Raw genomic sequence first — 14,234 nt, forward strand, 5'->3', positions numbered from 1 at the left:
AGGTTCAATCTTCTACAGAACATTCTACACATTTACCTCATATACAACAAAACACTCAAATTTTCCCATAAATTTACTATTTCCAGAATAGCAGAAAATAGAAACCCTTAGAAGAGATTAAGGAAAGCGTCCACAAAAAGTAACCATATGATGTCAAGCACACTTATACAAATTGGTAGGCAAAATATAATTTAATAAGACAGAAGGAAATTAATATTTTTAAAGTAACCTAGATTGCCACTTTGCATATCTAATCTCATTAATTTCTACTTACAATAGTATAGCAGACTAGATATCTTGAAAGGTTCCTCTGCTAAAATATGACACCCCATAAATTATTTAAAAAAATAAAAAAACCCTAATTGTTAACATTTCTAGAAAGTAAGGGGGCTCTCAAAGAATCCCCCCTTCCCGAAAGAAAAAAAAGACCAAAAAAAAAAAAGAGTGAGCTGAAACCAGAAGAGTGGCCCATGTCATACAAAAAATTCAGTGTTGCTCCGAAGGCAAATACCAACAATAACTAAGACAAGATGAGAGGTAAACCTGAGATATCCCTGTTAAACCCAAGACCCTGGATGGAGAATTAAGTGGCTTCAGGGTGGTAGTATCCCTAGATCACAGGAGAAGAATATACAAATCCTCTCAAGAGAAATGCATTTCTGGGCTTCCCTGGTGGCGCAGTGGTTGAGAGTCCGCCTGCTGATACAGGGGACACGGGTTCATGCCCTGGTCCGGGAAGATCCCACATGCCACGTAGCAGCTAGGCCCGTGAGTCATGGCCACAGAGCCTGCACGTCTGGAGCCTGTGCTCCGCAACGGGAGAGGCCACAACAGTGAGAGGCCCGCGTACCGCAAAAAAAAAAAAAAAGAGAAATGCATTTCTAATTTATAAATTATGCTATCAGGATTTGAAAATATTAATTTCAATAAAAGATGAGATTATAATAAAAATCATCACACAACAAAAAAACAAATCACTGAGCCTGAGTCAGTAGAAACAAAAGCTTTATGCCACCTCTTCCCAAGACTTCAGCCATTGGATTTATCAAATACAAAATACAAAGTAAATACAGCATGTAGGAAATGTTAAAACAAACAAAAGATGGAATAAAAATGAACAGGAAATTGTGTAATTATCAGAATAACAGTTAAATTTAAAAGTCAGAACTTTCAGAAATGAAAAATTATAAATGTGGAAATTAAAAATTCAACAAATTAGTTAAAGAGCAGTTAAGACATACCAAAAGAGATATTTGGTGAATTAGAACACAGAAATAAGAAATAACCCAGAAGGCAGCACAGATACTTAAGGAGACAGAAAAGCAAGTGTTTTTAGAAAAGGAAAAAAAACAGGGGTGGGGGGGCTATTCTTGCTTTTGAGAGACAGAATTGAAAGAATGAAGGAGAGGCAATATTTGAAGAGCTAACGGCTGAGATTTTTTAAAATCCAGTGAAAGTCATGCGTCTACAGATATAGGAAGCACAGCTTATCAAAATCAGGACAAATAAAATTCATACTTAGAAACATTTGGATGAAACTTCAAAGATAAACAGAATATCTTAAAAGCACTCAGGGGCTTCCCTGGTGGCGCAGTAGTTGAGAGTCTGCCTGCTGATGCAGGGGACAGGGGTTCGTGCCCCGGTCCAGGAGGATCCCATATGCCGCAGAGCGGCTGGGCCCGTGAGACATGGCCGCTGAGCCTGAGCGTCCGGAGCCTGTGCTCCACAATGGGAGAGGCCACAACAGTGAGAAGCCCGCGTACCCCTCCCCCCCCCAAAAAAAAAAAGCACTCAGAAAGAAAAGACAAAGGAAACAAAATCTGACTGAAAGACTTTTCAATGGAAACCAGAAAATAGTGGAATATTATCTTTAATTTAAAAAAAAGTTGTTAACTGAGCAAAAATATCTTTGAAGTCTAAGATCAAAATGACATTTCCAGATAAACAAAAACCAGAGTCTACCCCCAGGAGATCTTCACTAAAGAAACACAGAGTTGGCTCTCTGTGTCCCTGGGTTCTACATCCAGGAATTCAACCAACTGCAGATCAGAAACACTGGGGAAAAAAAATTCCAGAAAGTTCCAAAAAGCAAAGTTGGAATTTGCCATGTGCCCAGCAACTATTTACACAGTATTCACATTGTATTTACACCTATTTACATTGCATTTACATTGTACTTATGACCATTTACATAGCGTTTACATTTTATTAGGTATTATAAGTAATTAGAGATGATTTAAAGTAAACAGGAGGATGTGTATAGGTCATATGCATCTTACATAAGGGACTTGAGCGTCATCAGATTTTGGGATCTGTGGGACATCCTGGAACCAATCCCCCAAGGATACCAGCGGATGACTGTATACACTTTAAGAAAAAAAATAACCCCAAGAAGGTCGTGCGATGCAAAGGGGTGAGCAAAAAAACTGGGAAACACATTGGCAAATCTAAACAAATAGCATCTGATTTCAAAATATCCTATGTATGGTGGAGGGGAAGGGGCAAATTTAACATTTTACCAAAAATAGCACTTAAGTGAGAGTACTCTGTATTTTTAAAGACTTTGTATTATTAGGGGAAGGTTAAAATACTGATTAACTCTAGAATGTTAGGATGGATAATAAAGTTTCAACAGTGACCATAAAATAACATAGAATTTACAGCTTCCTAACCAGTATAAAGGGGAAATCAAATCAAAACAAGCAAAAACAACACTGTCTTTTTTTAAAAAAAATTAAACATACACTTACCATAAGACCTAACAATTCCACTCCTAGGTATTTACCCAGGTGAAATGAAAACTTGTGTTCACCAAAAAATCTGTATATAAATAACTGTATGAAACAACTGGGTTGTTTCATAGGTAACAAAAACTGGAAACAACCCAAGTGTCCCTCAAATGAGGAATGGGTAAACTCCCAAGCAATGAAATACTACTCAGCAATAAGGAGAAATGGACTACTAGAATATGTATTGGGTGGGCCAAAAAGTGCCTTCGGTTTTTTAAGTAAAAATAAAAGACACATTTTTCATTTTCACCAAGAACTTTATTGAACAACGTATTCACCCTTTTGTTCCACTACCTTCTGCCATTTTTCAGGCAACTTCATCATTCCATCTTCCCAAAACTTTATCTTTTTGAGCAAAGAACTAACTGTTCCAGGTGCCTTTTACAGTCTTCCAGGGAATTGAAATTTTTTCCATTAAGAGAATTTTGTAAAGACCGAAATAAATGGAAATCCGAAGGTGCAATGTCTGCTGAGTACGATGGATGAATCAGAACTTCACAGCCAGGACTTCCCTGGTGGCGTAGTGGTTGAGAGTCCGCCTGCTGATGCAGGGGACACGGGTTCATGCTCCAGTCTGGGAAGATCCCACATGCCGTGGAGCGGCTGGGCCCGTGAGCCATGGCCACTGAGTCTGCGCGTCCAGAGCCTGTGCTCCGCAACGGGAGAGGCCACAGCAGTGAGAGGTCCGCGTACCGCAAAAAATTAAAAATTAAAAAATTAATAAATAAATTATACATTTAAAATCTACAACAAATGGAAGATGCCTTTAACAGGTTATCAAAAATCTACAGACTTTTGATACCAAGATATGCATGTATTAGATAGTCCAGAATGTTAGTTTATCCAGAACACAACTTTAAAACACTGAAGATACACACACACACACACACACACACACACACACACACACACACACACACACACACACACCCATGGTGCAAACTATGATTGTTATTTTGGGTTTTTGTTTTTGAAAGCCAGAAACACTACACTCACTGTAAGGTCCTTGTAGCATTTAGGGCGAGCACCTAAAAAATCACACCCAAGTAACAATTTAAACCTAGTTAAGGTATTCTTGCTAAAAGTGGACAAAACCCAAGAATGTCTTTACTACCTCTCTAAACTCTACTGAAATGATAGCAAAGGAATAAAAAAGCATTAACCCACAAAGAGAAGAACAGAGAACAAAGAAGGAACCCAAAGGCATACCAAAATCTAGAAAATTACCAGCAGTAACTGACTGTGCAGACTAAAGAAAGCCAAAACAGATGCTCCTGTAGAGGTGGGAGAAGCCAACTAAAGATGATTCCCACCACAGAACCCCTGGAAGATTCATGAAAGGAACCAAGCCACAAGTTGGGGGATTTACATAGGGTCAAAAATAGATTCCCAGTTTCCCTACTTCCATAAGACTACCCCTAAGAAGTCCTAGGCAGAAGTCTGAAGGAAAATCTGATCTGGAGAGGCTATTCCAAATAGGCTCTGGACTCAGGCACAGCTGAGGATCGCTACTGGGTACTATGCTAAGAAATGGAAGCTTATCTGAGGCTCTACACACTGAATGATAATAGGTTCTATGCCCCCAGTTCCCTCCCTCAACTTGTGCCTAGAAGAATGACAGCCAGGTTTTTTTTTTATTCCCCAGTAAGAAGACTGGAGAAAAAATATCTATAAACTAGCCAAGCGTAAGTTTCCAATCCCAACAAGTCCAAAATAAAGCCTAAAACATTGAACAAAAAGACCTATACCAAAATACTTCAGGGGCTTCCCTGGTGGCTCAGTGGTTGAGAGTCCGCCTGCCGATACAGGGAACATGGGTTCATGCCCCGGTCCGGGAAGATCCCACATGCCGTGGAGCGGCTGGGCCCGTCAGCCATGGCTGCTGAGCCTGCGCGTCCAGAGCCTGTGCTCCACAACAGGACAGGCCACAACGGTGAGAGGCCCGCGTACCGCAAAAAAAAGAAAAAAAAAGTTCAATATAGGTTCAGAATAGTAGGGATAAAAAGATCATATATACTCTCAAAGAGGGAGTGGAAAATAGGGCACAAAGAATGAGTAATAAGAATAGAATCAAACTTCTCAATAGCAGTACTGAAGGATTAAAGACAATTAAGCGGGACTTCCCTGGTAAGAGCAGTGGTTAAGAATCCACCTGCTGATGCAGGGGACACAGGTTCGAGCCCTGGTCTGGGAAGGTCCCACATGCCGCGGAGCAACTAAGCCCGTGAGCCTCAACTACTGAGCCTGCGTGCTAGAGCCCATGCTCCACAACAAGAGAAACCACTACAATGAGAAGCCTGCGCACCACAACAAAGACCCAACGCAGCCAAAAATTAATTAATTAATTAAAGACAATTAAGCGATGCCTTAAAAATTCCAAGGGTAAGTATTTTCACCTTTGTGAATGTGAGGGCAGAATAAAACACTTTCAGCCATGTAGCTCTCAAAAATGCTCTCCCATTAACCTTGAATCAGGAGGCTAATGGAAATGCGGGGGTCCTGGAAAAAGAGGTTGCAACACAGGTTAGGCATGAAGGGAATTTCCACAATGAAGGCAGGAGAAAGTCCCAGGATGACAACTGCGGAGCAGGCCTAGAGAGCAGCATTTCCAGACCAGAGGCTGACAGAAGTACCCAGGAAAAAAAGAAGTACCTGACATATCTGGTCATATTGAAAACAGTTATATACCTCAGCCAGAGATAATTTATCTGGGGATATAATAATGATACACACATGGAAAACAATGCAAGTGAAGTAACCTAGACAATTACAAACTTCAGGGGGAAAAGGCTGTACAAGAAAGAAAATGTAGTAGTAATATACTACTGTCTGTCTCAGCTGAGAACAGTATGTATATAATGCAATAAGGTAAATACTAAATAGTGATTTGACCAAAAATTGTGATGTTGTATTGAAGCAGTAGATGCAGAGTATAGGTGGAGAGTGAGAGGAGTGTTAAGAGGGCCAAAGCCTTATCTTCCCTCTTGTACAGTAGAGAAGTCAACAGATAAAAGCAAAAATTGAAAAATCAAAAAAATAGCTGTAAGCATGCTAGCCAGAAATACTAAGGTAAGTAAAGAGGAAAAGAACCGACTGTCCATGGTAATCAGAAACAGAGAAAGGGAAGAGACGACTGCTGCTGCTCGTTATAAGTCTTGGCCTTTTTAAACTATGTGCATATATTCTTCCGATAAAAATTAAAATTCAATTAAAAACGAAACATTAAAAAGAATGGAAAATAAATGGTTCTTTCCCTTCAAAATCAAATTTAACTGACATATATGTAGGCTGGTTTCTTTGATGAAAAAACATTCCTAGAAAACATGAGGAATTCTTAAAATTTTAAATCCCTCCTATTTCAAAAATGCCAAGCCTCTTTACTAGACACTAGCAATCTTTTTATAGAAGTACCTACTGAGCACAACTGTTCCAAGTTAGAGCCACCAAGATTCACAAAGTAAGAGATAAAGATTAGAAGAGAGAAATGAGGAAGTTTTCACATCTTCCCACATTATTAGTTCTGCTGATTTTCATACTTCTCCCATCAAAGATCTTGCAAAATTTAACCAAAAAGTGGGGGAAGAAAAGAATTTTTATAATCTGACACTACAAGGAAAATTCCTCTTCCTTTTCTAAACATGTATGTTTCTCTGTAACTTCCATACCTGGTCTTGTATCTCCCCCTACAGAATAAACCTATTACCTCTTCCACATAAATGCCTTAATTTACCCAAAGACAGTGACTACGTGAACAGCTCCCCACCCTCACTCTCTAGTTTTTTCTTCTTTAAGCTAATAACACTTCTGGTCCCTGCAAATATTCCTCTCATACAGAATTTCAAATCTCCTTATCCTAATCAACTGCCTTACACCATGCTCCAGTTTGTTAATTCATCTCTTAAAATAAGCAACTAGAATAAAAGCAAAGTGTTAACTATGACTTCCCTCCCTCTAAAAAGCAGTTATGGTACCAATCAAAAAGAGATGATGTCTTACTCAGGAGTCTTTGGAAAAATATGTTCTAACTTAAAAACAAACAAAAACTCACTCCCCATACATAGAACAATTCAAATAAGGTTCCTATCCCTCCTATAAGTTAATAAATTTCATTCTCATCATGTCCAATCAGGTGTCTTTAGGGCAACAGCTCTAATGTGTGAGGCTGTAAAGGATGTCACAAGGAACCTATTAACGAAGTACCCAAAGTTATGAATGATTTACTTTTTTAATATACATTAGAAGAACCAAAGGTTTATATTCCTAGATAATCATCGATTTGACCATGTGGATTGGGAAATGCATTACTGAGTGGAGGAAAAAACAGGAAGGGTAATGGCACCTAGTCCTGAATATCTCCACAGAAGCTTCTCAAGAATGTAAGCATTATGCATGTTGCATAGAGAAGACTGAAAATTGTCAGTCTGAGGATTTGCTTATTTTCCAAAGAGTGTACTCAAGTTAGATACAGAGCTTTCTAAAGAGGCAATAAATTTTAAATTGAGGTCCAGAGATCAGCAAGTTCCTTAAAAGAATGTTTTAATTCTTTTTATTTGTAATCCAACTCACAAAATTTTAATATAGATTTAATCTAGATAAATTGTACAACCACTACTTTGAAACTGACTAAAGGTCAAAGTGTTTACAATCACACTGATCCAAATTCACAGACAAATGAGAGAAGAACAGATACGAACTTGATATAAAAATGCCTTGGTAGCAAGTTATAAATGCCTTGGTACCTATGTGCCAAACTCAAAAAAATCAGTATCAGAACCAGTCAGCACCATATCCCATTACTCTCACAATACACAACAACAGTTTCTAAATAAGTCAATGAACAGACATTTGAAGCTAACTAAAACTATTTAAAGAAAAGCATGACATAACTATAAAACAAAAATGTGTGATACATCCATAAACTACCTGTCCTGCCTCTTAAAATCCACCATTTAAATCCCTCAAATATAGAATTCACAACAATTTACAGCAAGCATTAAGAGTGTAAGCTACATTTTACAATTTAAAGTTGTGGAGGGTAACAGTACTTTCCTTATATGATTGTTACTAGAATAATGCCTGACACAGAGTGAGCAGTCAGTAATTCTAAATAGTAGTTATTATTATCTTATTTTTCATTTCTTTAATTTTTGTATCCCCAACACATGTACTAGTGCCTGGACTTAATGAATATTTGTTTAAAAAGGGGGAAAAAAGAAAAAAAAAACTCTGCCCTTCACAATTGAAAAAGTTATCAGTTTTCCCACTCACACTAAATTGAAGTTGTACTACACTGTCAAAATATCTCACTGAATGTAGCCATGTTAGAGTACGAAAAAAAGTGAAAAGGGAATTAAGGATATAAATCACCGCCAACTGTGAGCTCATGTGGTACTGAATATTATAAACAGAGTTCCAAAAGGGTATTTGATTGCAATCCACTCAAATGTTAGTGAGTGTATAAAAACAAATGCCTCTTTTCATCTGCCCAACTTTAAAGTCAAAATTCTTATAAGATTCACCAGAAGACTCAAAATGCACACAAAATTAATAGAGTATAGCTTACTATCTGTCTACATTTATCCTCCTGTGAAATTCCAAGTTTAAATGCACTGTTCACATAAAAGGGCTGGTATTAAGTGGGACACGGTGTTTCTCAAATGTTATTTTTATTTTTATCTAAACTCTCTCTGAAAAGTTTATGAATCATTTTTAAAGGATAAAACAACTCTCATATTATTTACTGATTACACAAATGCTAAAACTCTCCACAAAATAAATCATTTGGTCTAAAGCTAGTCTTTAACTGTAAGTTCTTTAACATGAAGGTAATATTTTATGTTGGCTGTAATAGAATGCCATTCATAATTCTAAATATTTCTGTAGACAGAAGCAGAAAGAGTGACAAATCAATCTGTTAGAACAACCCCATTCTACCTCAGTGACAGTTTAATACATCTATTTCAAGTCTATTTTAAAGTTTCACAATCGGAATTCAGTTACATATTCTAAATAAGCATCATACAAGCACAGAGTGCAGTCATCTGAAAGAAAAAACAGGAAATAAAAGATCAGCTCTGGGCTTCCCTGGTGGCGCAGGGGTTGAGGGTCCGCCTGCCGATGCAGGGGACACGGGTTCGTGCTCCGGTCCGGGAAGATCCCACATGCCGCGGAGCAGCTGGGCCCGTGAGCCATGGCCGCTGGGCCTGCGGATGGGCCTGCGCATCCGCGGCGGCAGAGGCCACAGCAGTGAGAGGCCCACTTACCACAAAAAAAAAAAAAAAGATCAGCTCTGAGTCTAGTAATATTAACAATAAGATACTTGTTCGATTTATTTAAACAAAGATACTGCTAAATATATGATAAAAGGCATGTGACTATCCCAAAGTTTTAAATTCATGGTAGTAGATACCCGTTACTGTGTACCAGCATTTCTTAGGCACATCAAGGTTTCTGACCGGCAGCTAACATGACTCAGTTCATATATGTACATCCACTGCTTAGCCCCATACTCAAAAATAATATATGTTCAATAAATATTCAATGAATTGTACCATTTAATCCTCAGAACAACCTTAAGCTATATATTACCATCTTTTATCACAAATAAAGAAACTGAGGCTGAGGGGATGGGTCCAGGCCAACCTACACAAAGTGGCCTTAATACTTTGCCCTAAGTCACAAAGCTAGTGGCAGTGTCAAAATCTGACTTCAAAATTCATATTCTTTCAATTATACCATGGCATCTAAATAGCAAAGACATTACTATTAAACTCAATAGTTATATTATTCTTAAAGTATTTTCCTATATTATTGCTTTCCAAAGAAAAAAATCCTCAGGAATTACTGTCCTTTCAATATTTCTGCAGCAGACATTTGATTCAGGATCCATTCTTTCCTTCACAAGGATCCCAGATTTCTGAGTTGGGAACTCTATCTTGGAGATCCTTGTTGTTCCAATAACGTCATGATAGAACGCATCCAATGAAGGCACTGGTTCTGACCTAAGCTAATCCAGACTGAATCACAACTTCTGGAAAAGTTGTAACAATGATATAAATTAAGGCAGTATGTAGCCCCAGGAGCTGGGAGCAGCCATCTTTGGATGAGGGAAATCGAGGCAACATCATTAACCACTGGATAAAGTCTTATTTAAAAACGCACAATAAATTCCCCTCATATTTTCAAAGATTTTTTGATGTGGACCACTTTTTAAAGTCTTTATTGAATTTGTTACAATATTGCTTCTGCTTTATGTTTTGGTTTTTTGGCGTGGAGGCATGTGGGATCTTAGCTCCCTGAGCAGCGATCGAACCTGCACCCCCTACACCAGAAGGCGAAGTCTTAACCACTGGACTGCCAGGGAAGTCCCTCCGCTCATATTTTTAAACCAACTTGAGTCAGGTTTTGAGTTACATCTAAAGAATCCAAACTGATAGAGATTTTTTTATAAAGCTGCTTCTCATTTCAGCATCCTTCACATATTGTTCCCTACTCATGGAATATCCTGTCCCCCTTGTTAATAATGCCCCTCATATACTGGGGAGCTATTGATATTATATATCCCAGGCATCATGTGAGATGTCAAACATACACTATCTCTAATATTGAAAACTAATCTGCATCCCAAATGTGTAAGGTAAACCTTATCCTCACCTTTTCATAGATGAGAAACTTCAAACTCAAAGAGACTGACATTCTCAGTACCACACAGTTAGTAAGTGGAGCCAGGATTCAAAACCAGGTTTATCTAGCTCATAAGTATTTGTTCATTCAACTACATGAAGCCACCTGCCATGTGGATCTTGTCTTTAAAGGTCTTTGCTCAGGCATCAAATCTTCTGTGAAGCTTTCCCTATTCATTTACGTATGTCAGGGATAGCTCAAAGCTATGAAACATTACAGTGTATCATAACTATGTTTACATACTTAGAATGCAAGCTCCTTAAGGATAGTGGGATCCAAGTAGGACCAGTGCCTCCCACAGTACATGACACAAGCCAAGTGAGCAATAAATATTTGCAGAATCACCACTAAACAGAGATATGGAGTCCTATCTGTTACAGATTAAATTCCAATAAAATAAACAATTGTCATGTATAATGAGATATCCTTTCATATATAATGTTTCGGAAATGTGACCTCTAGGAAGGAATTTGTAAATATTTTTCATATTACACATTTGCTGCAACAAAGTAAATTTATACTTGCAAATGGCTACACAGAAATGTCAGAAATCCAGAAGAGTAAATATATACATACTTTCCAAACTAAATACTTTAAATGTATCAAAGGACCTTGTGTTTAGTAAAAATACTGGCATACTTATTATGCACATAATGCAAGTATACTCAAAACAAATTGGACTACTGGCTTCATTTTAAAACCAAAAGTTGCCCACAAACTAAGTCTTTATTTGTAAATGAAAAGAATGAACCAAACTATCTCCTAAATACTACCTAGCTCTAGGATTGTGTTGTACTTCAATAACAACACTATCAACTTCTCAGAGTGCTTTCTTCACTCTACAATCTAAAAGTACCCTCTCCGGCTTCCCTGGTGGCACAGTGGTTAAGAATCCGCCTGCTAATGCAGGAGACACAGGTTCAAGCCCTGGTCTGGGAAGATACTGAGCCCTCTGGCCACAACTACTGAAGCCCGCACGCCTAGAGCCCGTGCTCTGCAACAAGAGAAGCCACCGCAATGAGAAGCCCATGAGTTGCAACTAAGAGTAGACCCCGCTCGCCGCAACTAAAGAAAGACCGCGCGCAGCAGCAAAGACCCAACGCAGCCAAAAATAAAATGAAATAAATTTTAAAAATATATATATAAAATAAAAGTGACCTCTCAGAGGAAGTCTCTCCTATCATACTATTTTAGTGCATACTTGCCCCTGACATTTGTCTCATTTGATTACGTATTATGTGTTCCCATCTCCTCCACTAGAATGTAAGCACCAAGAGAACAAGGATTTTGCTCTAATCATCAGCACAGTCAAGGCTTTACAAAGAACCTAGGAGGCACCCAATAAGTGTGTGCTGAAGAAGTAACAGTCATGGAAGAGTAACAATGCTTCTCTGCCCAACTTACGAAGAAAACAAAACAAATCGTCCTCTACTAGGCATACCTTGCATTTTCCAAGAATGAGTTTTCTCATATATCCATTGCCTCAGTATTACTCTTACAAAGTTTTTTGGGGGAGAAGTGGGGTACCAAATTACTTTATTTCAAAGAATGGTACAAGTAAAAGAACTTAAGTAGACATTTGGTAGACCAAAGGTTTTACGAACATTTAGTAACTACCACTTCGTCAATAACTTAGTGAATACAAAATAATTTAGCATACAAAAGCAACTTATTCAGTTCCAAAATCATCCACAAACTCTCCAAAAGAAACCTTCAATCACAGCAACAAAAGTCTTATGAAAACGCAGCTTAATGGAGCAAAGAGGAAGAAGTACAAACCATCCCAGTAATTCAAGACGGTGGTCTCCCTTTTTCTGAAACAACGCTGTCTTTCCATCGCTCCTCATTTCTGTACACAGCCAGGACACTTAGCTATTGACAGAGAAATCTTACAGATACCACCACCTTATTTACAATGACACAGCTCCGAGTCAATTCCTTATTTCCACTAAAACTTCCCCCAAACTCCTCAAGACTCTCTTTGGACCATAAAACTAAAGCCCCGCAGCCTCACTTCTGCTTTCTCTGCCTCCCTCTCCCGCAATTAATCTTCTCTAACTTTTCCCTTGGGAATCACATCTCTGCCATCACGACATTTTAATCCCGCTACTATTCCTAAGTGCCAGCTTCCTCCCACTGCCCTAGGCACTCTCGACCCGAGGAAAAAAAGCCCAAGCTAAGCGTCCCTGCTCTCTCCCACCCCAGCTTCTCCCCCACCCCCCAACGGCGCCCGGCAGGTGTATTGCTCGGGACCGCCGCGCCCCGGCGGAGAGGCGGGGCACACAAAGGACCCGCACGGCCGTCCCCAGCCTCCTCCCGTCTTTCCCCTGCAGTCCCGTCGGGTCAGCGCCCGGGAGAGCCGAGGCCCGAGGGAGGCGGCGCCGGCTCCGCGGGGACCAGAGATGCTCACGCCGAGCGCCCCCTCCGGACCCCAACCCCGCCCACGCCCCACCCACAAAGGCTGCCCCGGGCCTGGACCCTCGCCCGGCGAAATCGAAAGCGCATCCCCAGCCCGGCGGCCCGGGCCCAGCGCATCCCGGCCCCTGGCCTCGACCGCCCCGCCCCGCGAGCCCGCGCCCCAACCGCCGCCGCCGGCCGGACCCCCACAGGACCCCCACCCAGCCGCCCGCTCCCCACGCCCAGGGAAAGGCCCCCCGCCCGCCCGGCGGCCCCGCACTCACAGGCTGCCGGAACAGGACGTACAAACGAAGGAGCCGACCGTCATGTTCACGTAGGTGGGGCCGCGCTGGTCGCAGTCGAAGCACTTTCGGTTGTGCGGGAGGCCGGTCATGTCCCGCAGCATCTTCAGGTGCTTCTCCTCCTGCTTCCGCTTCGCGCTGGCCGCCATGGCTGCGGCGCCGAGAGAGGAGGCCGGCAGGGCCGGGAGCCGGGCGGCGCTGCGCCGGGGACCCGCGGTCCCACCGGCCGCCCTGGCCGCGGCCGCCGCCCTCCGTCAGCGCGCGCCGCCCGCGCCGGACCCGGCCGCCGCGGCGAGGCTCGACTGGGCTGGGCGCGGCGCGGACGCTGCGGAGCGCGGGCTGACGGGCCACACCAACCGGCCCACCTGGGACAACCGCCACCGCCACCGCCGCCACCTTCCCGACTTCTCCTGAGGGGAAAAGACGAGGAAGGAGGACGGCAAGAGGAAGCCCGTCCCGGGCGGCCGGAGGCCAAGTGTCGGCCGGCGCCTTCTGCTGGACAGGAGGAGTTACTGCGGTCACGCTTACAGGGCTAAGCGCATTACTTGGGTTACCTTCCCCCCGCTGCCTAAAGCTCTCCAAGGGCTGCCCACTGCTTTGGGGATAATTCCAAGTTCCTCACCGTGTGCCCTAAACAGCGCTCCATCATCTAGCCCAGGCTGCCTCTCTCGCTTCATCCTGGGTTATTCAGCCACAATGGATTTCCATTTGTATCCGAACACAGCAAGCTCCCTCCTGACTCAGGACCCTTGCCCTTGCTGTTCTCTCTGTAGCGGGGTTTCTCAACCATGCCACTGTTGACGTTTTGGACTAGTTAATTTTTTGGTGTGGAGGCTATCCTGTGCGGTGTTAGGATATTGAGCATCATCCCTGGCCTTTATCCACTAGATGCCAGAACGACCGCCCCACCCTTCCCACAGCTGTGGCAACCAAAATTCCCCGGACATTGCTGTATGTGGAGCGATGATAGAGGGAAGTGAAATCAACGGGACTGCGGACCATTGCTACACGTGGAAGACCACGGCATACATGCATCCATGCAGCCTGGAAAGTGCAGTATTTC

The 14,234-nt window shown here is 41.7% G+C and overlaps 1 protein-coding gene across 12 annotated transcripts in view; it reads right to left on the reverse strand.

The window, feature by feature from the left end:
- The window catches only part of AGFG1 (ArfGAP with FG repeats 1), a 69,480-nt gene extending 56,050 nt beyond the window's left edge, over positions 1 to 13,430 (reverse strand). For all 12 annotated transcript variants that reach the window (XM_022567877.3, XM_022567876.3, XM_022567875.3 and 9 more), the window contains exon 1: positions 13,154 to 13,430. In XM_022567877.3, the coding sequence (XP_022423585.1) occupies positions 13,154 to 13,320 (167 nt within the window). In that variant the 5' untranslated portion in view covers positions 13,321 to 13,430. The remainder of the gene's footprint in view (positions 1 to 13,153) is intronic.
- Between the last annotated feature and the right edge of the window lie 804 nt (positions 13,431 to 14,234).

Source organism: Delphinapterus leucas, chromosome 8 (assembly GCF_059928025.1).
Source record: "Delphinapterus leucas isolate spDelLeu-1000000601 "Yukka" chromosome 8, BTC_Dleu_Yukka2, whole genome shotgun sequence".
Lineage (NCBI taxonomy): Eukaryota > Metazoa > Chordata > Mammalia > Artiodactyla > Monodontidae > Delphinapterus > Delphinapterus leucas.